We start from the raw sequence: 25,239 nt of genomic DNA, 5'->3' as shown, positions 1-25,239 counted from the left end.
CTAGAACTGAGAACTACTTAAACCTAACTAACCTAAGGACATCACACACATCCATGCCCGAGGCAGGATTCGAACCTGCGACCGTAGCGGTCGCGCGGTTCCAAACTGAAGCACCTAGAACCGCTCGGCCACTCCGGTCGGCCTCACAAGAGGGCAAACGTAAACAAGAAAGTAATGCGATTGCAGGTGAGAGACAGCTTTACTCTCGGGAAGAGCAGGTACAGTCTACCAGAAGGCGTCGCGGATCCTGACGGGGCTGTGGGGGTCCCTGCTGGAGACGCACCCGGACGTGGAGCAGGCGGCGGCGCCCGCGGCGGTGGAGCGCCGGGCCCTTTCGCGCTCCACGGAGGTCCTGCCGGTGTCGGTGGAGCGGCGGCGACGGCCCTCGCTGACGCCTCGCCAGTAGCGCGCCGTGGCGAGCGCCAGCCGCAGCATGGGCCGCGTGTTGGTCAGCGCCAGCGTCAGCAGCTCCGCCGAGGGCGCGCACAGCGCCTCCACCAGCGCCAGCGCGTCCTGCGCCGACACGCCGCCGCGCGAGTCTGCCTGCTCGCGGTCCATCACAGCCAGCGGCGTCAGGCCCAGCTCGCGCTCCAGGTCGCCCTGCAACCGCCGCCACCAGCCTTCCGTAGCGACAGTGGGCGCGCCGCGCACGAAGCAGCTTCCAGCTCAGCCGGCAGACCTGGCCATTACTGTACAGAGGGTAGCTCGCCTGGCTCACGACCGGTCTGTAGAATTTGGCAGCCGAGTATCGAGCAAACGTTTTGTTCGGAGTTCTCGATCCGTATGCAGGATGTCCAGAAATTAAGTATCGATTTTGTTAAAATAATAACTGTATCCTTGGAGGATATAAGATGAACATCAACAAAAGCAAAACGAGGATAATGGAATGTAGTCGAATTAAGTCGGGTGATGCTGAGGGAATTAGATTAGGAAATGAGACACTCAAGGTAGTAAAGGAGTTTTGCTATTTGGGGAGCAAAATAACTGATGATGGTTGAAGTAGAGAGGATGTAAAATGTAGACTGGCAATGGCAAGGAAAGCGTTTCTGAAGAAGAGAAATTTGTTAACATCGAGTATAGATTTAAGTGTCAGGAAGTCGTTTCTGAAAGTATTTGTATGGAGTGTAGCCATGTAGGGAAGTGAAACATGGACGATAAATAGTTTAGACAAGAAGAGAATAGAAGCTTTCGAAATGTGGTGCTACAGAAGAATGCTGAAGTTTAGATGGGTAGATCACATAACTAATGAGGAAGTATTGAATAGGACTGGGGAGAAGAGAAGTTTGTGGCACAACTTGACTAGAAGAAGGGATCAGTTGGTAGGACATGTGTTGAGGCATCAAGGCATCACAAATTTAGCATTGGGGGGCAGCGTGGAGGGTAAAAATCGTAGAGGGAGACCAAGAGATGAATACACCAAGCAGATTCAGGAGGATGTAGGTTGCAGTAGGTACTAGGAGATGAAGAAGCTTGCGCAGGATAGAGTAGCATGGAGAGCTGCATCAAACCAGTCTCAGGACTGAAGACCACAACAACATCATTGGTCGAGAGCCTGCAGGTGATACGACGTTGTTTCCAGGTTGTGTTGCACCACTTTTGGTCCTGCGAGTATGGAATGTCCAGTGCCACAGATAATCGTCGCACCAAATTTGGACGGCGTTCAGTAGATGTTCTAATGTCTTCAATTCGGCGAGCAGAGATTGATGGATGGCCTTGTTCATGCTCGTTCTTAAGGTACCAGTGCGCTTAAACTTGTTCACTAATTGCTTGATTGCCCTATCAGTAGATCCATGTTTATGGAAGGCGATTAAATCTCGTCCAGATTTCACCAAATCTGCGACATCTACGTCACAACGTCTTCCTTGTCCTGCACACTTAACATCACGCTTGTTCAGGTACCTTTAACGACTGAACACACATTCAACGGTGCCATGAAGCCAATCCTTCCTTTTCCGTGATGTTCCTGCAACGCACTAGCATGTACATCTTACCCCTAAAGTTTAGTTTTCTTCTATATCGATACTTAGTTTATGGACACCTTGTGCTATACTTCTAGAGTTCTCTGTGCAGAATTTGAATAGTTCTGCAGAATTTCGCGAAGAAAACGGAAGTAGTCGGGGATAATTAAATCTTGTAAAAGGAGTTAATTATCAATTTGCGAAAAAAATTATGATCACGGTTTTGAATAACCCTCCAAGAGTTCTACCGAAAACCCTAATGACATTTTTTTTCAAATAACTGTTAATTAATCACAAAGATTGGGCCTAATTACACAACCATATGCATAGTGCTACACAAGGATGGCATAAAATCGCAATACAACTCAAAAACTGACGATACCATACAACTGGTGTTATCCTGCTGAGAAAAAACTTTCCTATTCTCGTGAAAAAGAGGACATTTATTATGGTCACGAATGTGTTTTTGTTTCTTAATATTTTCTTTATTATAGGAGTCGAGTTGATGTTATATACTCCGGCACAGAACAATGGGCTGTGCGGGCGAATTCTCTAACAGGCCACGGCTCTCTCTAGGTCGGGATAACAGTCATTTATCACGATTCTGAGGGCTGCCGGCATGAGGACGCAGTAGCTTTAGGCGGCAGGGTTTCCTGTTTCGCTCGCAGCTGACTTTTGAAATGGCCATATGGGGCGTTCTCCGGATGAGTGGGGTTATGCTACTTAATTGCTACTTAATTTTCCTTTTTTGTTGTCTAGGATCGCCTCCTGAAGGCATGCCGCATATCGCGAGTGATGCACAGGGGGCAGCAATGATTGCAGGACACAACCCGTCTCTGCTTAGGGGGTGGTGCATGGGGGCTCTGTTGCTATATTTTAGATGAAGAAGTTGCACTTTACTGTGTTTTCGTGGGAGCATCGTCCCAAGGTAGCGGCCAGATGGTGGAAAGCAAAGGAGGCCAGCTACCGCAGAGGATGGCAGAAAAAGGGCGGGCAGCAAGGGTGCGGAGAAACTACGAGACACTCGGTGGAGCAGCTGGCCGTTTTAAGAAGCCTGTGTCCCCACCATAGGTGGATGGTGGGAGGGAGGAGTGGAGGAAGGGATGAAGAGGGCCTCGATTTTCGGCAGTTTATGGACGCCTATAGAGTAAAACGCATGTTCAACCAGCGACCCCTTTGCAGCCTTTCAGGACGACGATTTCCTGAGTACATGTGCTGCATTAGGATCTGTTTATTACGAGTGCTGGTAACAGTTTCGAAGTGTAATTAAATGTGTGACGCATTTTTTTCCCATCAGTTGTGGTATTGCGATTTTATGCCATCCTTGTGTAGCTCTATGCATACGGTTGTGTAATTAGGCCTTACCTTCGTGATTAATTATGTAATTAGGATCGATCTTTGCGTCAGTTTCCCGACCAAAATAAGTAAAGTGCACTAACCTAATCTTCCTCTCCCACATCTGGATAGTTTCCATTTGTTAGGTGGTGCACTCCAGCAGGATCAGGTTTCAAGTCCCAGAACGGGCACCACCAGTTTTAATTTCCCGTCAATTCCAAGAGCTTCTGACGGTATAATTGTGTTTGGGAGGGGGGGGGAGGTGTTCAGTTGGGCATTCCATCAAGGAGCACCAGGATTTGATTGCCAGAAAGGCCATCGCCAATTTTAATTTCCCGTCATTTCCCGGGTGGGGGTTGGGGTGGGATGTCAGCGCAGCCCTGGGACAAGGAAATTCCCGCTAAAATTCGAAATTCCCACCAAAATTTGAAATTCCCACCAAAACTTAAAATTTCCACCAATAGGGCAAGTTGGGGGAGGGGGAGGGCTGGAGGAGGGGGGGCAGGGGGATTTGGTTGGGACACACGTGCAGGCTGAGCAAAACACGTTTGTCATTCGGGGGGGTTGGTGGGGGCGGGGGTGATTAATTGGTCAGTTTAATTAATTTGCATATCTATTTGATATCAAAAGTGTCCTCGTAACCCCAAGTTACTACAACTAACCATAACACCCATAAAAACATAAAATCTATCAGAATTCAGACAACTTTCTTTTCCGCAAAATTCTGCAGAGCAGTTCAAATATTTTACAGAGAACTCTAGAACTATAGCATATCTATCAAGATTTCTGAACAAAATGTACATTCTCCAAAAGTCGGGTGCGAATTTCAGATGACTTCGCAAGACTATGCAAATAAACACAACCTACCAGGCCACAGCAACCAGTTTGATGCACTATTCCAGCGTGTCCCTTCTGTAGCCCATCAGGAGGCATAATATTTGCAGGGTGTGTGTATGTGAATAAGCGGGCAACCCACTCTTGTATCCCAGAGTCATTATGCTTTTACTCACTTTAATACATAGAAAATTGTACCTGCCTTGTTCCCGCGCCTAGTGAACAAACCTTCATACGACTCTTTATTGAAATGAAGGCCTCGGAAAGGCGAGGGGTTCTTACCACGCTGTCGGATAACAGGCAAAAGTGAGAGGCGCTAATTCGTTTTTTTTTTTTTTTTCCCGATAGGTATGTCAATAGGAAATCTGAAGGTAGACTGAAGAGCGTTAGCTCGGAATTCTGGGATCAGTTTAGCGGATATTAATTACTGTATTTAAGTTGTATGGACAATACATAATATTTATGCAGTACGAAATCACACAAGCCTGGGACACGTTCAGTTCTTACCATCTAGTCTAATCAACAATGACAAATGCTATGAGTCACAGCTTGTTCTGATTGCCAAACGGAATAGTACAGGATTCACTGTTCACACATAAAATGCTACAGCACATAACAAAGAAACTCAGTCAGTACCTGGTCAGCATATGTCAACGTCTCGCCGCTTTTATCGATGTCTGTCGGCGGACGACAGTATCCTGTAACTGTTATGGCTTGATACAGAAGAGACCGATGTCTGCACATGCTCTGAACTTTGTCTAAGTCCATAGGACAGAGAATTTTCTTTTGGCTGTAACTGAACTCCACTGCCGGACAACATACTATAGATGAGTGATAAACTCAATGACTGCAATTGAAACTGAGCTTCTTCTCTATCTTTTAATTCGGGACAGGCCCTTTTGTAGCTCCCAGATGACATAGGTCCTATCGCCTTTAAGTCTAATGTGAATATGCTATCGACTTGCTAAGATTTGGATAATTCTTTCCTTGTCTGCCTTGTAAGCAATGCTGTCTTACCTATGATTGGAATCTACATGACTAATACCTCATCGCGCTGTGTATTAACTTTTAACTTTTAACAACCTGCTTCTCTTCTGCTACGAGTAAACGCCACTGGTTGAGTAGCGAAGAGAAATGTTCTCATCAGGCATCGCTCTTCTTCATGAGTACGCTCTGCTACACACTGCAGCTGCAACAAGGACGCTGCTGCAGCGTATTTGATGGTATCTGTCTGATAACCCACCATACCGCCCGGACTTAGCTCCTTCTGATTTTCATCTCTTTGCTCAAATGAACCTCTGGCTATGAGGACAGCATGCTGGCCCAGGCAACGAGCTGCAGACCAGAACTGGTGGCAAGCACAAGCGAATGTATGCTGCAAGCAGGGTATTCCGAAGTTGGTACCACGCTAGGAAAAAACTTCTGATTTCTAGTGAGACTATGTAGAGAAGTGGCTAAATACATTAATATTCCAGATGAATAATGTTTGATTTTTGCTGTCGTTTCCATGAAGTGAGAAATGGATAGGTTGAAGTTACGTGTAGAGAGTGTTAGAGAAGTGCGGTGGCAGGAAGAACAGGACTTCTGGTCAGCTGAGTCCAGAGTTACAAATACAAAAGGAGGTACGGATAATGCAGGAGTAGGTCAAACACTCAACAAGAAAGCATGAATGAAGATAAGCTACCACAAACAGCATAGTGAATGCCAACATCCATCACAGTAGTACAAGTTTATATGTTAGTATTAGGGAGATGGGTGCATCAGGAGACTTTTGATATAAAATTGATACACAAATTAATTAAATTGATCAATTAATACCACCCCGCCCCCGACTATGCCCACCCTCGCCTCCGACCATGCCCACCCACGACCCCAACCACACCAACCCCCACCTCGAGATGAATGTCATGTCTTTATCTCAGCCTGCACATGGGCCCCAGCCCCCCCTCCCCTCCCCCTTCCCCCAGCCTATCCTATTGGCGGGCATTTCTAATTTTGGCAGAAATTTCGAATTTTGGTGGGAATTTCGAATTTTGGCGGGAATTTCGAATTTTGGCGGGAATTTCTTTGGCCCAGGGCTGTGCTGACGTCCCCCCACCTCCCCCCACGTAGAAATTGGTAGGAAATTAAAATTGGTGGTACCATTTCTGGGACTTGAACCCTGGTCCTCCTAGATGGAAAGCCCAAGTGCATCCACGATAACACAGTTATAACACCAGAGGTGCATGGAATTGATGGGAAATTAAAAATGGCGGTGCCCTTTCAGGGATTCGAACCCTGACTCTTCTGGATGGAAAGCCCATGTGCACCCCCAACACATGGAAACTGTCGATATGCAGGAGAGGAAGGTTAGGTTAGTGTACTTTATTTTGGTCAGGAATCTGAATTAAAGATAGGTCCTAATTACGTAATTAACCATAAAGATTAGGCCTAATTACACAACTACATGCATAGTGCTACACAAGGACGGTCTAAAATCGCAATACAGCTCAAAAACTGACGATACCATGCAACTCGTGCTACCCTGTTGCGAAAAGAATTCGCAATACCAGTCAAAACTGGTAACAGATACACGCAAATTTTATTCTTCACCTACAAGCTGCAGGGAAAAAAAGGCAGGGGTGTCTCTTTACCGTGACTTCTGAAAATTTCCCAGCGTATTTCTTCTTCCAGTAATTTTCGGGTTTGCAGCCGGATCCCATCAACATTCTGCCACGATATTTCGGCCCAGAGACGTCTGGCCATTCGCAGGTGGGTAGACGAAGTACTGAAGAGACCTGATGCAGTCATCGAATTTATAGCGAATTCGCGCTATGGTCTCACTTTTTACCAAAGTGCCTTTATTTGACTCGCTACATCTTATTGGTAACTTGTTCAGTGATGATTTGACGGTCTTGTTTGAACGTACTCTCTCCTCAACTTATTTTTTGTTTAGTAACGAATTTTTTTAACAAACTGACGGTGTCGCCATGGGAAGTCCCTTGTCCCTGTGGTGGCCAATCTTTTTATGGAAGACTTTGAAGAGAAATCTCTTGAGTCTGCCATCTTAAATCCTACGGTTTTCTGGCGTTACATAGATGATACTTCTGTTGTATGGCCTCATGGCAGCCAAGAACTGGAAAAATTCCTTTGTCATTTAAACTCTTTAGATGAGAACATCAAGTTTACTGTGGAGACTGAGAAAGATGGGACTTTACCCTTTCTAGATATGTCAGTACGCCGTAAGAATGATGGGCCTTTGGGACATTTGGTGTACAGAAAACCGACGCATACAGATTATATCTTCAGGCGTCCAGCTGCCGTCACCCTGCAACAAACCGCCGTTGTTCTTAGTACTTTAATTCATCGGGTGCATGTAGTATCGGCTGCTGATAGCCTTCACGAAGAATTAGTGCGTCTGAAGAAGGTTTTTAAAGAGAATGACTATACTTCGCATCAAATACGGATATCTTTTTTAACACCAACACTTTCAGTATTCTGCAAACATTTCCTTCCCCTATCCCAACGTAGTGTGACAATTGGTTCACTGTGATGCGTCTGTTAGCAGTCACCAATTCGTTAACTCTCTGCACACTGCCTGGAATGTGTGTAGTACGAGGCCTGCCGTTGCGAGGACAATCCTCAATATTGCCGTGTCCGCTTTCATCGACAGCAGCATCTCCATACACCTTTTTCAACCTCTTGTGGATGTTTCCCACTGTCTCGTTTTCACAGCACAGGAATTCTATGACAGCACGTTGCTTCCGACGAACGTCAAGTGCAGCAGCCATCTTGAAGATATGCTGTGACGGCGCCACTCACGGGAACAGGTTGAACTAAGTTTGAAAACAAGCATGAAGGATGTATCTACACACTGTAAAACTTTCACACATGCAGAATGAAAACTGTATTTTTACAAAAATGGTGTGCATTTCTTTTGGAGTGACCCTTGTAATAAGAAGTAGCAACGCTCTGAGGAGACTGATGACAACTCTAAATCAACTGCGTTCCTTCCATATGCCAGGAACATGTCTTCTAAAATGTGCAGATTGCTTAGGAAGAATAGTATTAATGTCATCTTCTGTCCACCAGCAAAGAGCAGGGCTTTAGTTGGAGCCGTTAAAGACGATTTACAATTGAGGAAGGCAGGTGTTTATAAAATTCCCTGTGAGCGTGGCTCTGCATATATAGGTCAGACGATACGAACTGTCCAGGAACGCTGTGTAGAACACGAAATACACACCTGTCTACGGCAACCTTCAAAATCAGCATTGGCAGAGCATTGCATTTCCATGGGACATTCAATGAAATACAACAATACCAAAATTTTAGCATGGGTTTCCAACATCTGGGTGTCTGAAATTAAAGAATCCGTGGAAATACATCTTGCTGATAATTTAATGAATCGTCATAATGGCTTTCAGCTGGATAAAAATTGAAATCCAACCATTAAAATTATGCGGTCAAAACGGAATCGACATGCTCAGTCGATACTCAGCGATTAGTTGGTTCTTGCTTCATCACTGAGGGCGGCCACACTACTTGGTTGCCTTGCTCATGTCACCTCCTACACATGCGCCGTAAACCGCCAGTACGATTTACATGCGTGGAATTCGCTATAAATACCATGACTGCATCAGGTATCTCTCTTCAGTACTTCGTCTGCTCACCAGAGGATGGCCGGACATCATTGGGCCAAGATATCATGGCAGAATGTTGATGGGATCCGGCACCAAACCCGAAAATTACTGGAAGAACTGTCTTTATTCTTCTTTCTGGAAATATGTTCAAATGACAAGATGCTGCTGTTGGACAGAGAGTTTAAAAAGTGTTTTACCTGTAAGCACACAGCTGAGGAAAGTATCTATCATTGTTTGACGTCAGAGTTCACTACAGATGTCTACTCAAAAATCACTCTGCAGCCCAGGTAACCGAAGCCAACACACAATACCACAACTGACGGAAAAAATGCATCACAGTTCTAACTATGCTTAAAAATTGTTGTGTGAAAAAACCAGCACTCATAATCTTTTTTTGACTGGGTCATAATGCAACAGATGTACTGCGGAAAGTTGTCATCCGGAAAGACTGCAGGGGGGTGGCAGCTGAATGTACATTCTAATCGATAGGCATCCACAAGCTGCAGATAATCGAGGCCCTCCTCCTCATGCCTTCCCTCCCCCTCTCCCTCCCACCATCCGCCTACAGAGGAGGGGGGGGGGACAGGCTTCTTCAAATGGCCAGCTGCTCCGCAAAATGCTTTGTTGTTTTCCTGAGGCCCCACTGCCACCCCCCTGCCGTCATTGGTCACACCAGGCCCCCCATTACCCTCCGCAGTCATTCGTTGCATGAAGCCTACCTTGAGGCAGCGCCCCTTAGCACAAAAGGGAAATTTAGCAGCACCACGCTGCCCCTCTGGAGGGTGCTCCAGATGGCCTTATCAAAAGTCTGCTGTTTGGGAAACAGGGAGCCTTCTGCTTAAAGTGACCACAGCTTCACACTGCAGTGTCTTCAGTACAATGCGATCCGGCAAGCACACTGCTGGGCAATCAGCGTGATCAACGCTGACAAAAGCGTTTTTTCTTCTTGGTGAAAAAAATTTAGAAAATTAAATTAAAATAAAAACATGTTGAGGGCATCGGAGCATATGGAAATAGGACGAGCCTGTAGCATTAAGGAACGCTTCCATACAACTATATGAAGGTGATGACCTCTATATTTAATCCGCGTTCCAAACGTCGTGGCCTCCCCTTGTAAGCTAAGGACATCACACACATCAATGTCCGAGGCAGAATTCGAACCTGCGAGCGTAGCGGTAGAGCGCTTCCAGACTGAAGCACCTAGAACCGCTCGGCCACTCTGGCCGGCCCCATTCGGGGAAGTTCGTCCGCCAAGTGCAAGTCATTCCAGTCGACACCACATTGGGCCACTTGCGCGCCGGTGATGAGGATGAAATGATGATGAGGACAACACAACACCCACTCCAAGAGCGGATTCTCCAACCCGGCCGGGAATCGAACCTAGGCCGCTTGCATGGGAGGCGAGCACGTACCACCCAGCTAAGCAGGCGGGCACCATGTTATGATTTTTTGAAATGATAGCGGAGCTTTACGTACACCGCATAGTATTCGTAAATAATTTTACCGCCATGCTCGAAAGACATGTGTTGAGTGCACGCACGTTGAAGCACGAAGAAGATAATAAAGTGGTAGTTAACGGAGGTGCCGTATTATTATTTTCCAACAGAGGTGAAAAACAGTGTTTACAGCTTGTCAAAAAAGATACCACCGCCTACGAGTTAGCATCTGTGCGAGGACTCGCTGCTCAGTTAACTGCCTAGCAGTCGCCCACGTGCTGCGACTACTGGCGAAACACTAGGTGCCTGCCAACGCAGCAGGTAAGTACGGGGCGGCCAGAGATAACACACGTACGCTGGCGTCCAGATATGTCGCTGTCGACGAGAGGTGGCGTCAACGCATTCCGCCGTCGCACCTTCACTGCTGTGACATGTAATACGTCAAGGGAACAGGGCTTCTGGACAAGGCCGATGCGAAGGAAACCTCGGCGCGGTCGCTTCTTTCGTCATACCCTCACCGGATAAATCTGGCCTCACGGCCGCTGGGAATGTTCAAGGGCGTTATTTCTCATTTAAACGGGCCTCTCAAGAAGCAGCCGACTCTTTATCCGCTGGTCGTGCGAATTGGGCTCAAGAGCTGTTTGTATTCATTGTGTTTTAAATGACGTCGGGGAACTGCCCATACTACCGAGTGCAAAACTAAGAAAACATGAGACAAGAATAAATTGTAGTTACTTCATTGAAAGGACATGGACATATCGAAATTTTTACAGTTAATATTTGTACATTTTGCTATCACAAATGTAATGCCATTGAAAAGGCGTTGACCATGATCAGTTAAAGTAAAGAACAGGTAACAAATAGAAACTTAAATTACCATTAAAGATCCCTTTTATAAAGTCTGATGAACTTATAAATACAATTACAGAACTGAGTGTTCAAAGAACTCTGAGTTCATCGGGGTGATGATGATGATGTTTGGTTTGTGGGGCGCTCAACTGCGTGGTTATCAGCGCCCGTACAATTACCCAATCTTTGCTCAGTCCAATTTCGCCACTTTCCTGGATGATGATGAAATGATGAGGACAACGCAAACACCCAGTCATCTCGAGGCAGGTGAAAATCCCTGACCCCGCCGGGAATCGAACCCGGGACCCCGTGCTCGGGAAGCGAGAACGCTACCGCGAGACCACGAGCGGCGGACAGAGTTCATCGGGGTGAGGAGTAATAAACAGATTGAGTTCTTCGTCGTTTTGACCCTTGTTTGTTATACTTTACACTAAAACTAAACCAAACTCCTTCCGAACAGGCCATGAAGGCCCAACGGTACTGACCGGCCGGCGTGTCATCCTCAGCCAATAGGCGTCACTGGATGCGGATATGTAGGGGCATGTGGTCAGCACACCGCTCTCCCGGCCGTATGTCAGTTTACGAGACCGCAGCCGCTATTCGTCAATCAAGTAGCTCCTCAGTTTGCCTCACAAGGGCTGGGTGCACCTCGCTTGCCAACAGCGCTCGGCAGACCGGATGGTCACCCATCCAAGTGCTAGCCCTGCCCGACAGCGCTTAACTTCGGTGATCTGACGGGAACCGGTGTTACCACTGCGGCAAGGCCGTTGGCGTTATACTTTACACTATTCACGAAAACATCCAGGATGTCCTTTTCAGCTGTACAGTCATCGCAATTCGGAGACGGTGTTAACTGCAGTAGGTGTATTGTTTCGTTGGTGGTCATGTAACCGAGTCTTAAATTTACTTATCGTGACGATCTCCTTCAGCTTATTCTCAGAACTAAAAAAACCACGGCGTATGAGATTTGCACTGTTGGACAGCCCGGTGCCAAATCCCTTTGGTGTGAGCTGTTACACATTTATGGGTGGCTAGTCAGCGCTTTCGTTGAGCCTTTGTCGATGTGGGAGCTACAAACAGAACACTATAGAGACTATTCGATGAAGTAAAATGTGATAGGATGTCCTACGCTAGACAGTATGCAGTTCTTGCTGTAGCTCCTGTGCAATGGACAACGGAGTAATGGTGGAATCGGTACCTATCAGGATTCCGTCGACCAATAGCTCATTTTCTTCTTCTAAACACGTTTCTCATCGGAATTACCCAAAAGCTGTATATTAAAACTACATCTCCAAGGAAGTCTTATAGGGTCATTACTTTTCACTGCATCCACATGTAAATGACCTTGCATATAACGTAGGAAGTTCCATGAGGTTTCTCGCTGATGATGCTGTTGCATACAGAGAAATCGCAAAGCAAGAAAATAGTAGCGGAATGCAGGAAATCAAGCAGAGGATCGATGCTTGGTGCAGGGAGTAGAAACTGACCCTCAACACAAACAAGTGTTATGTATTGAGCATAAATAAGCAGGAACACCCTTTATCGTATGATCACACGATCGCAGAACAATCACCGGAAACACTCACAGTCTCAGAATATCTAGGATTATGTGTACGGAAAGATTTAAACTGAATTTTATAGATCACTTTTTACGAAATGACTGTCTGATTTATGTGGAAGTTGGTTGACCAATTCCTTATCTATCTTTATAGATTATTTTTCTTGAATTGACTGTGTGCTTAATTTGTAGACGTTAATTTTAATTTTAGAGTGACAGTTCCATTTTATTGTTTTTAGATAATTTTATAAAATCACTATATACTCAAGTTGTAGATGTTAATCTGAATTTTAAGGTGACAAGTCCAATTACTTTAACGGCACCTAACATCCACAGATTGTTATTTCATACAGGCTGTCTCACTAACCATAATTGGCCATGGTACAGTAAAAATATACATTTGAACTGACGATGTACAGTGCATCGAGCTCTAAATCTGGTTATGTCACGATTTTTTCCGTACATGTATTTTTGTGATTTTTGTAGAAATTACTTTCATTTTTTCTATATATCTGACAGATTTTGGTGTTGGCTGTCGCCGAAACGCATTACATCTACATCTACGAGATTGCTCTGCTATTCACGATAAAGTGCCTATCAGAGGGTTCAATGAACCACCGTCAAGCACTTAAATTTTTCTGTGCGAGCCCCGATTTCTCTTATTTTATCGTGATGATCATTTCTCCCTATGTAGGTGGGTGCCAACAGAATGTTTTCGCAATGGGAGGATAAAACTGGTGACTGAAATTCCATGAGAAGATCCCGTCGCAACGAAAAACGCCATTGTTTTAATAATTGGCTCTGAGCACCATGGGACTTAACATCTATGGCCATCAGTCCCCTAGACTTAGAACTACTTAAACCTAACTAACCTAAGGACATCACACAACACCCAGTCATCACTTTAATAATTGCCACTCCAATTCACGTATCATGTCTGTGGCACTATCTCCCCTACTTCGCGATAATACAAAACGAGCCGCCCTTCTTTGTACTTTTTCGATGTCATCCGTCGGTCCCATCTGATGCAGATCCCACACCGCACTGCAGTACTCCAGAATAGGGCGGACAAGCGTGGCTTAAGCAGTCTCTTTAGTAGACCTGCTGCACCTTCTAAGTGTTCTGCCAATGAATCGCAGTCTTTGGGTGGCTCTACCCACAAATTTATCTATGTGATTGTTCCAATTTAGGGTATTTGTAATTGTAATCCCTAAGTATTTAGGTGAATTTATAGCCTTCAGATGTGTGTGACTTACCGCGTAATCGAAATTTAGCGTATTTCTTTTAGTACTCATGTGAATAACTTCACACTTTTCTTTATTCACGGTCAACTGCCACTTTTCGCACCACACAGATATTTTATCTAAATCATTTTGCAATTCGTTTTGGTCATCTGATGACTTTACACGACGGTAAATGACAGCATCCTCTGCAAACAATCTAAGACGGCTATTAAGATTATCTCGTATGTCGTTAACATAGATCAGGAACAATAGAGGGCCTATAACACTTCCTTGGGGAACGTCTGATATTACTTCATTTTTACTCGATGACTTTCCGTCTATTACTACGAACTGTGACCTTTCTGACAGGAAATCACGAACCTAGTCGCACAACTGAAGCGATATTCCATAGGGACGCAGTTTGGTTAGAAGACGCTTATGAGGAACGGTGTCGAAAGCCTTCTGGAAATTTAAAAATATGGGGTCAATGTGACATCCCATGTCGACAGCACTCATTACTTCATGAGTATGAAGAGCTAGTTGTGTTTCGCAGCCGGCCACTGTGGCAGAGCGGTTCTAGTCGCTTCAGTCCTGAACCGCGCGACCGCTACGGTCGCAGGTTCGAATCCTGTCTCGGGCATGGATATGTGTGATGTCCTTAGGTTGGTTAGGTTTAAGTAGTTCTAAGTTCTAGGGGACTGATGGCCTCAGATGTTAAGTCCCATAGTGCTCAGAGCCATTTGAACCATCTGTGTTTCGCAAGAACGATATTTTCTGAATCCGTGCTGACTACATGTTTTTAAACGGTTTTCTTCGAGGTACTTCATAATGTTCAAATACAGTATATGTTCCAAAATCCTACTGCAAGTCGACATTAGTGATATGAGCCTGTAATTCAATGGATTACTCCTACTTCCCTTTTTGGATATTGGTGATACTTGAACAATTTTCCAGTCTTTAGGTGAGGATCTTTCTGTGAACGAGCGGTTTTATATAATTGCTGAATATGGAGCTATATTCGACGCGGTCGCGCATTGTCATCCATAAAAAGTCAGGGCCGAATGAACACCTCAAAAAACGCACATGACGAAGGAGTACAACGTCACAGTAACTTGACCGGACAGTGTACCGTGTTCAAAGACTTGGAGGTCTGTACACCCACGCAATACTATGTCTTGACACAACGTAACATGTGGACCCCCAAAACAAACATGTTCCACAATGTTCCTGGATGAATTATGTATTCTCACTTCTCGCCACACGAGAGCACGACCAGAATCACTATTATCACTGCTCAGACTCAATCTGGTCTCATCCGAAAAGAGCAGGCGACCACACATCTCGTTGGTTCAGGCCCTATGCTTTTGGCATCGTCGTAAACGGTGTCGTCGATGTATGGAACGGAACGCAACGTACTGGTTATCGGGCATAGAAGTGACCCAATGCAGTCGACGTGCCACAATGGAGTGTAATATTAGGCTACGTCCCTTACAGTCCTGTTAATTGCAGCTACAACTGCACCGCCGTCTCACGAGGATTCTGTGTTGCAGGTTGCACAATGTAGCGTTCATTTGCTGCTGTAGTTTATCGTGGTCGAACAAATACTCTCCTTCGGGTAGCAGCTCCTATGATTCGGAACGCCCCCTATGAACGTGAAACAACGCTGTTAACAATACCAAACTTCTGCGCTACAGTCGTTACACTTGTCGTTGTTCCAATTTCCCGATGATTCTCTCAGTGTGAAGTTATCCAGACTTTAGCCGGCCGCGGTGGTCTAGCGGTTCTGGCGCTGCAGTCCGGAACCGCGGGACTGCTACGGTCGCAGGTTCGAATCCTGCCTCGGGCATGGGTGTGTGTGATGTCCTTAGGTTAGTTAGGTTTAAGTAGTTCTAAGTTCTAGGGGACTTATGACCTAAGATGTTGAGTCCCATAGTGCTCAGAGCCATTTTTTTTTATCCAGACTTTAGTTCCGGGACAAGCTGTAGCGAAGAGCACCACGAAGTGCGTCGTAACTGTTCGTTGATTGACACAAATTGTTTTCTCCTGTCCCTTCGACAGACTTTAGTGTAGCGGAGACAGCCCCCATTCGGCGTTATATGCTTAGGTGACAATAGTCGTGGGATAGCAATATGCGCATGTACAGATGGCGGCTGTATCGCGAGCAAAAGGCATAAAAGCGCCGTGCGTTGGCATAGCTGTTATTTGTACTCAGATGATTCATGTGAAACAGTTTCCGACGTGATTATGGATGCACAACGAGGATTAACAGACGTTGAGCGTGGAATGGTAGTTGGAGATAGGCGCATGGGACATTCCATTTCGGAAATAGGGAATTCGGTATTCCGCGATCCACAGCGTCAAGAGCGTCCCAAGAATAGCAGATTTCAGGCGTTACCTTTGACCACGAACAACGCAGTCTCCGACGTCTTTCATTTAACTGCCCAGAGCAGTATTGCTTATTTGTCACTGGTAACAGACAAGCAACACTACGTGAAATAACAGCAGAAATCAATGTGGAACGTACGACGAACATAGCCATTAGGACAATGCGACAAAATTTGGCTTTGGGCTATAGAAATAGACGACTGACGCGAGTGCCTTTGTTAACAGCACGACATCACCTGTACCGCCTTCCCTGGACTCGGGATCATATCTGTTGACCCTAGACGAACGAAAAACCGCTATCTTGTCAGATGAGTTCCGATTTCGGCGGTAAAAGCCGATGGCAAAAAATAAAATAAAAAAAATAAAAAAAAATGTTTCATCAGTCCCCTAGAACTTAGAACTACTTAAACCTAACTAACCTAAGGACATCACACACATCCATGCCCGAGGCAGGATTCGAACCTGCGACCGTAGCGGTTGTGCGGTTCCAGGCTGTAGCGCCTAGAAACGCTCGGCCACCCCGGCCGGCAGCCGATGGCAGGGTACGAGTCTGGCGCAGACACCACATAGCCATAGACCCAAGTTGTCAAGGCACTTTACAAGCTGGTGCTGGCTTCATAAACGTGTGGGCTAAGTTTACATGGAATGGACTGGGTCCTCTGGTCCAACTGAATCACCGCGCGGGGTAGCCGCGCGGTCTCAGGCGCATTTTCACATTCCTTGCGGCTGCCCCGTCGGAGGTTCGAGTCCTCCCTCGGGCATGGATGTGTGTGTGTGTGTTGTCCACAGCGTAAGTTAGATTAAGTAGTGTGTAGTCTTAGGGACCGATGACCTAAGTAGTTTGCTCCCATAAGACCTTACCAATCGATCATTGACGGAAGTGGTTATGTTCGGCTACTTGGAGACCATTTTCAGCCATCCATGGACTTCAATTCCCAAACAAAGATGGAATTTTTCTGGATGATAATGCGCCGTGTCATAAGGCCAAACCTGTTCATGATTGGTTTGAAGAACATTCTGGACAATTCGAGCCAATGGTTTGGCCCTCAGGTTTTCAGAAATGAATCCCATCGAACGTTTCTAAGCTCAGTTCGTGCACAGAAACCTGCACCGGCAAACACTTTCGCAATTATGAACGGCTATAGAGGCAGCAGGGCTCAATATTTCTGCAATGGATCTCCAACGACTTGCCAAGTCGAGTTGCTGCACTACTGCAGGCAAAAGGAGGTCCGACACGATGTTGGGAAGTATCCCACGACTTCAGTCACCTCGGTGTAGTCACGCGGGACGTCCCGACAAGTGACGTGCAACTTTCTATACACGACAGGAAGACCTTTGGTTCCTGCACTAACATTCATTAACACCGAATAGTTATTATGTCATATTATTTTATTTAGCTCGTCCATACGTTTTGCAGAGCACTGTAGTTGGTCTATCGAATGTTCCTTAATTGATTACAATGTTAATTCGTTTTAAAGTGTAACATTTATCAGTGTAAAGAGCGTTGAATTGTGTACTTGTAGCTATGTTTAAGACAAACGTTCATAGATTCACCGGTTTTGTATCGAATTTTATGTCCTATGTGATTCACAAATGAGAGAGTAATGGATCCAATGGAAGGAGTGTCCTAAACATCATTCACGTCACTTTGTGTCAGCTTCTGGCAACTGCGTAAGCGACCTCTGTTACGAAAATGAGACAGGAATGACTCAGACATAAGGAAACTGCTGGTAAGATGGAGGAAAATGCCCGTGTAATTGCGAGGTAAATCAAGAAGATCGTCATGTCGCTATCTTCAGCCCTTGCTGATGACTAGAGCGGGTCTACCCCTACAGGGCACTGCACTGAATACAATAAAGCGACTCTCCGTCCACACTGGGTTACAATATTAACTTAGTATTGTAACAGTAGTTATTGTCGATGGTACGTAACGTACACTGATGAGACAAAACATTATTACCACTTGCTTAATAGCTTGTTTGCCCGTATTTTACAAGAAATACATAACTGATCCTGCGTATCGGGGATCCGACAGTTTATTTGTAGTTTTGTAGAGGTATGTGGCATTAGATGTCCATGTATAGGCCAGGTAATTCGCGTAAATAACGGGCCGCTGATCTGCGTACGCGGTAATGGCGGCCGATAGCGACCCAGATGGGTTCTTTAGGTTTTACATCAGATGAATTCGTTTGTCGAGACATCAACCTGAGTCCACTATAATGCTCTTCAAACCACTGTAGCACTGTTCTGGCTCCGAGTCACGGACAATTTATAGTGCTGAAGGTGACATCGCCGTCGAGAAAGACATCAAGCATGAAGGGGTGCAGTTGTCAGCTGCCTTCGATTACTACCACAGGTCTCATGTCTCCCATTGCGTAATACTGCTCACACCAGCCTGTGTCCGTGACGCGCTGCACGTTTCGAGCCGTCGATGAAGTCGTTTGTGGAGACGATCATCGGCCTACTGTGGCAAAAATGTGATTCACCTGAAGAGGCGACACGTTTCCATTGATCAGCGGTCGAATCTTGAATGTCCATTGTCCATTGCAATGGTAACTGACAATCTCGTTGGCTCAACATGTGAACACGTAGGAGTGGTCTGCTGCGGAACTCCATGTTCAACAATGTACGAGAACGGTGTGCTCCGAAACACTTGTGTGTGCACTAGCACTGTGCTGCTTCGGCAGAGATGCCGCAGATCTCCATCTATCCTACAGGGTGGCGCACGAAATGTGTTACCATTTTGTTTTTGAATATAAACTTTATTGTCAATACAATCTGAAAGGAACATATACTACAATGAAGAGCCGTCCATGGAGATTTGTTCTAACTCAGCACATGCTCAATATGTCCACCATTTCGTTTCCTAACTTCCTTCATACGATCACTGAAGTTAGTGATTACCCTATGGCACATGTCTTCCGTAATTTCACTGCAAGCTTGAAGAATAAGTCCTCTGAGCTCCGTTAAATCACGTGGACGTTTCGGCAAATTTTTTTGCTTTAGGGTACCTCTGGTGCCACGCGCTGCGGAATTTGAATCCGCGCCAGATGTCATGAACGTCGAAGACCCATAGAGGTCTCTGCATCGTAAGCTATGGCGGCGCGCGCCTCCTTGCCCGGCGGCGCGCGCCTCCTTGCCCGCTTTAGTGTGGGGGCGCCACAGTGGAACACGTGGTCCCAGCGGCCAATAGCGGCGCCCCCGAGAGCGTACTTAAGCGCCAACCACTCGCTCAGCCAGATAATAAAGTCTGTAGGCTGAAGAGCGGCATACTAAGCTGCTGCCAGCCCGCCCCCTTCGGGGGGAATTGAAATTCAATAAAGGAAAAAAAAAAAAAAAGCTCAGCCAGTCAGTCTAATCTCGCTTACGTCGGTTTACACCTCGCTTGCGCTAGACTGCTTTCTTCCTGGTTCGTGTACGAGTTTTTTTTTTTTGTTAAATAATTATACAAAATGACCCATCACCTTAATGATTAGTGGGTCTTAATTTTCTTACTGTTATAATAGCAGCTTCTACATTTTACTATACTATAGACAGTACTGTATTTATTACTGGGCAGACTACTTGTAATTTTACTAGTGTTAGCGTAATTTCTAATATCTACGAGTGGTTAGTATTGACTGCCTGCAGCGTTACAGTTGTGCCAGCGTTAAAATAAACCTACTCGGGTGCCTGGCTCATAGAGCTAATCCCTATGAGCATGCCCTTGGCACAGGGCAGTCAAGAAGCTAATTATCGCTGCAGGTTCCTAACTTACTGTCCTATTCTATTTAACTAAGTTTACTACCTATTCTACGTCATAGTTGGTGCGTTGTCTCAGTTTGTGATGAGAATCACCCCAGTCCCCCTAGTCCTGCACGTGGCGGATTCCAACTATAAAGTCGACCTATCCACGAACAGGCGGTACGGGATTGGGGTGGTGGTCGCGATCGGTGATTTCTAGCTATCTAGTCACGAAGGTCTCTCAGAAAAGTTGTTAATACTTTTTGTGATACCTCGTTGGCTAGCGTGTTTAGTCTCTGAAAGGTCTCCTCTTGTCTTAGTAGGTCATAGGTGTTTGTATTTGGTAGTTGTTGTCTTAGTGCGTCTGCTACATCATCGAAAAGGGGGCACTCGTAAACCACATGGTCAGAAGTACCCTCCGATGCGCCACAGTCACACGCGGGCGTCGCCCTTTTCCCAAACCGACATAGATAAGTCGGATAGGGGCCATGACCAGTGAGAAAGTGGAACAATCCCCGAGTTGGCTCAAAATATCTCATTTTCATTCTTTCCTTTACGTCTGGTAGGAACTGAAAGGTCCTTCTACTAGCTTCATCTGACTCCCATAACTCCTGCCATAGATCTTCACCCCTTCCCCTTATCTCCCCCTTTTCCCTAACTGGTGCTCCCATGATTTCCTCTACTTTTGTGATATTATCTTTCTTGGCCCAGTACCATGCGGCCTGTTCCCTTATCTTTATATCCAGGGTACAAAGCCCCATTATGATTAACAGGGCTCCCCCCGGAGATGTTCTGTATGCTCCCACAGATCTTAGTAACACGTTCTTTTGTACTCTTCTCACCGTCACGGCGGGCACCACCCTCGTGAGCCTGTGAGCCCAGACTCCCGAGCCGTAACCCACTATTGACGTCAGTATACTACAGGGCTATTACAAATGATTGAAGCAATTTCATAAATTCACTGTAGCTCCATTCATTGACATATGGTCACGACACACTACAGATACGTAGAAAAAGTCATAAAGTTTTGTTCGGCTGAAGCCGCACTTCAGGTTTCTGCCGCCAAAGCGCTCGAGAGCGCAGTGAGACAAAATGGCGACAGGAGCCGAGAAAGCGTATGTCGTGCTTGAAATGCACTCACATCAGTCAGTCATAACAGTGCAACGACACTTCAGGACGAAATTCAACAAAGATCTACCAACTGCTAACTCCATTCGGCGATGGTATGCGCAGTTTAAAGCTTCTGGATTCCTCTGTAAGGGGAAATCAACGGATCGGCCTGCAGTGAGCGAAGAAACGGTTGAACGCGTGCGGGTAAGTTTCACGCGTAGCCCGCGGAAGTCGACGAATAAAGCAAGCAGGGAGCTAAACGTACCACAGCCGACGGTTTGGAAAATCTTACGGAAAAGGCTAAAGCAGAAGCCTTACCGTTTACAATTGCTACAAGCCCTGACACCCGATGACAAAGTGAAACGCTTTGAATTTTCGGCGCGGTTGCAACCGCTAATGGAAGAGGATGCGTTCAGTGCGAAACTTGTTTTCAGTGATGAAGCAACATTTTTTCTTAATGGTGAAGTGAACAGACACAATGTGCGAATCCGGGCGGTAGAGAATCCTCACGCATTCGTGCAGCAAATTCGCAACTCACCAAAAGTTAACGTGTTTTGTGCAATCTCACGGTTTAAAGTTTATGGCCCCTTTTTCTTCTGCGAAAAAAACGTTACAGGACACGTGTATCTGGGCATGCTGGAAAATTGGCTCATGCCACAACTGGAGACCGACAGCGCCGACTTCATCTTTCAACAGGATGGTGCTCCACCGCACTTCCATCATGATGTTCGGCATTTCTTAAACAGGAGATTGGAAAACCGATGGATCGGTCGTGGTGGAGATCATGATCAGCAATTCATGTCATGGCCTTCACGCTCTCCCGACTTAACCCCATGCGATTTCTTTCTGTGGGGTTATGTGAAAGATTCAGTGTTTAAACCTCCTCTACCAAGAAACGTGCCAGAACTGCGAGCTCGCATCAACGATGCTTTCGAACTCATTGATGGGGACATGCTGCGCCGACTGTGGGAGGAACTTGAATATCGGCTTGATGTCTGCCGAATCACTAAAGGGGCACATATCGAACATTTGTGAATGCCTAAAAAAACTTTTTGAGTTTTTGTGTGTGTATGCAAAGCATTGTGAAAATATCTCAAATAATAAAGTTATTGTAGAGCTGTGAAATCGCTTCAATCATTTGTAATAACCCTGTATTACGATAAAGCTTAATTAGATGAGGCGGAAGGTGAAATCTTTTATGTCCGATGGAAATCAGGTTATTTAGTAGTTGTAGTGCTTTCTGGGTTACGGTTTCAATGTGCCGTGCGAAGTTCCACCTTTCATCGATGATGATTCCCAAGTAGCGCGTTTCTCGTCTCCGAAGAACTGGCGTACCGTCAATTCTCATGGTCGGATTTCTCATTAGCTGTCCTTTGAGTAATAGATAAGTCGACTTGGTTGGTGAGATAGTCATCTTGGTGTTGCGGCACCATAGTTGTAGTTTGTCTATTGCTCTCTCTATCTTAGGTTCTATGTCCTCGCGACTTCGGCCGCCGACCAGCAGGAGGAGGTCATCAGCGTAGGCTATCACCTCTAGCACCTCTTCGCTCTGTTGCAGGCTGTCCAGAAGAGGCTCCATGTGGATGTCCCAGAAAAGGGGACCCAACACGGAGCCCTGGGGGCCACCCTTGGTGATAGTTTTCCCGACTTTCCCGCTAGGGGATGAGAGCCGTACCTCCCGATCTTCACAATAGCTCCTCAGACAGCCATATAGTAGCCCTGGGCACTCTTTCTCCCGAAGGCAGGAGAAAAGCGAAGGCCACCACAGGTTGTCAAAGGCACCACTGATATCCACCATGATGCGAACAACATACTTACACGGGGCTGAGCCGCAGACCTCGGCCGTCAAGGCGATTGCATCAGATGCCGATCGCCCAGGCCTGAAACCAAATTACCTGTTGCTCATCCCATGCAGCATGCGGTGTGCAGTCAGTCTGTCAGCTAATAATTTTTCGAGAAGTTTGCCAAAGCTATCCAGCAGACAGATGGGCCTGTATGATTTGGCCTCAGCAGGGTCCTTCTCGGGGCCTTTCTTAATGATCACCACATTTGCGGCTTTCCATATTTTCGGAAATCTGCTCTGCCTGAGGTATTCGTTGAAGAGATGTGTGAGCGGCGCAACTAGCTGTGGGGCTAGGAACTGCACCACCTCCGCCATAATGCCGTCTGGCCCGAGGGCTTTTCCTTTCTTTAGGGACTTGATAAGAGCAGCAACCTCCTCCTTAGAAAAGGGGAGGACCGCTTCATCATTGTCATACCTAACAAGGTCTTCATTCCGTAATTGTCGCTGTTCTTCAGTGTCATCATTCCTATCATCGTCAGGCAACAGGGACCGGAGGAGGACCTCGGCAGTTTCCTGCCAGGATTCCGTCATCCCGTCCCCGTGCCTGATCGTTGATAACATCGTTGGGGAGCGGATCTTGATGGTTAGGAGTTCCTGGATTCTTTTAACGCTTGTATCTTGTCCAGGCAAGGTCCTGAGAAAGACTGCCGTTTCTTGTTTCTTGGTCACCCTGTCTATGGTCTTTTTCGTGTTGCTCTGTTCGGTGGGAGCTTGTGCAGCCACAGCCGCCCAGGTCTTGCTCGGTTGTTATTGTCTCAATCGGGTGTTCTCTTTCTCTAGCTCCTCTACGCGACCTTCCAGTTTTGCGTGGGCAATTGCACATGCAGCCAATTCATTCTTTGAGAGATTGCTGCCTGGCTTATTTTCCCATTTTTTATGCTTTGCTCCAGGAGCAGCGTAATTTTAGCATGCCTCTTCATAACTGAGTAATCCTCCTCTGGCTGTCCCTCCTCGTCCTGTGGAGAGGGATTAGGCGCAAGAGAAGCTCTCGAAATCGCACTCGTATCACTCGTTTCTGGTGTCGCCATTTTGTACGAGTGGTAGTACGAGTTTGTTTCCTTGTGACTCTGTTGTTCGGTCTTGTCGTCTTCATTCTGTCCTACGTTGGTCGTGCCCGTCCTTTTCCGTTGTGTTTTTGTTCGCGGACCTCTCCGCGGGTCCCGCCACGCCTTCCGTCAGTGCTACCCCGCGACCGTCCTGGTCGCAGTTACAACAGTACCCACAAAGAAAAAAGTCAAATGGATTGACGTCTGGACTATTGGGGGGCCAATTTTGTCCGTCATTGAAGCGACCTCGAAACCTGAGTGAAATGATCCGCATGTCGAAATGCTCGTGTGAAAACTCCAAACAGTGTTTGCGGTATGTGGCCTTGCTCCATCTTGCATGAACCACTGCGTGTTGAAGGGCAAGGCAGCAGCAAGAAGCTGTGGAATGAAGCTATTGCGAAGCATGCTCAAACAATGCTCGCTGTTCACAGTTTCTTCAAAGAAAAAGGGTCCAATAAGTCCGTGACTGGAAATTGCTGCCCACACTGTAATCCTCGGAGAATAACGTTGTCGTTCATGAAGCACTTGTGGGTTTTCAGTGGCCCAAAAGCGTACATTTTGTTTGATAACCACACTGTCTAAATGAAAATGCGCCTCGTCTGAAAACCAAACGTTGTTGAGAGTTTCTTCCCTATCCTCCGCCCACTTGTGTTCTTTAGTGAGCTTCTGTGCACAGGTCATCTTGTGTGGGTACATATGGAGGTCACTTTCAAGAATGTGTTGAACGGAGCGTCTGGATATTCCCAGTTGCACTGCTGCCTTTATACACGATTTCCCGGGACTTCTCTGTACATCAACTCGTACCGCTTCAATATTCTCCGGCGAACAAACAGGCTTAGGCCGATGTCGCTTCGCTTCCAGTACTGTTCCTTCGTGTACAAATTTATCGTACGACCTATGGATGGTCTTCTTGCAAGGAACCCATCGTGTGTTAAACTGTTGTCGAAAACGCCTCTGAGTCACAACAAGGATTCTCGTTTCCTGAAAAAGTAACACAGTTGCCGATCGCTGCTGTGTCGTCAATCTTCCATTGTCAGGCACTGCTGCTTATTAGTCTCCTAGCGGTAGTATCGTGAATTACACGTCATTTCGAAACTCATTTGTTTTTCCAAGCTCTGCTGGTACTGCCGTAGAGATCCCAGCGGGATATCTAATGTGCGTCGTAAATTGTGTAAGAAACAATGCGTAACACATTTCGTGCGCCACCCTACACTTTAGAGAGCAGACAAGCCTCCGAACCCCACGTACGTCCAACCATTTGGCGCTAGTGGTAGTTTCACTGTCCTCCTGTTTCTTTCCGTAGATGATCAAGACAGTGGC

The 25,239-nt window shown here is 46.3% G+C and overlaps 1 protein-coding gene and 1 pseudogene across 1 annotated transcript in view; both read right to left on the bottom strand.

The window, feature by feature from the left end:
* Positions 1-225: 225 nt before the first annotated feature.
* LOC126191262 (uncharacterized) overlaps positions 226-25,239 on the bottom strand; it is a 161,561-nt gene continuing 136,547 nt past the window's right edge. Inside the window, exons 7-8 of the mRNA XM_049932111.1 lie at positions 499-600; positions 226-468 (exon numbers count right to left, since the gene is read on the bottom strand). Coding sequence (XP_049788068.1) covers positions 226-468; positions 499-600 — 345 coding nt within the window. The remainder of the gene's footprint in view (positions 469-498; positions 601-25,239) is intronic.
* Positions 11,686-11,803, bottom strand: LOC126102873 (5S ribosomal RNA; annotated as a pseudogene).

Source organism: Schistocerca cancellata, chromosome 1 (genome assembly GCF_023864275.1).
Source record: "Schistocerca cancellata isolate TAMUIC-IGC-003103 chromosome 1, iqSchCanc2.1, whole genome shotgun sequence".
NCBI classification, from domain to species: Eukaryota; Metazoa; Arthropoda; class Insecta; order Orthoptera; family Acrididae; genus Schistocerca; species Schistocerca cancellata.
The sequence above is the reverse complement of the archived record's forward strand: the minus strand, read 5'-3'. Positions and strand labels throughout refer to the sequence as shown.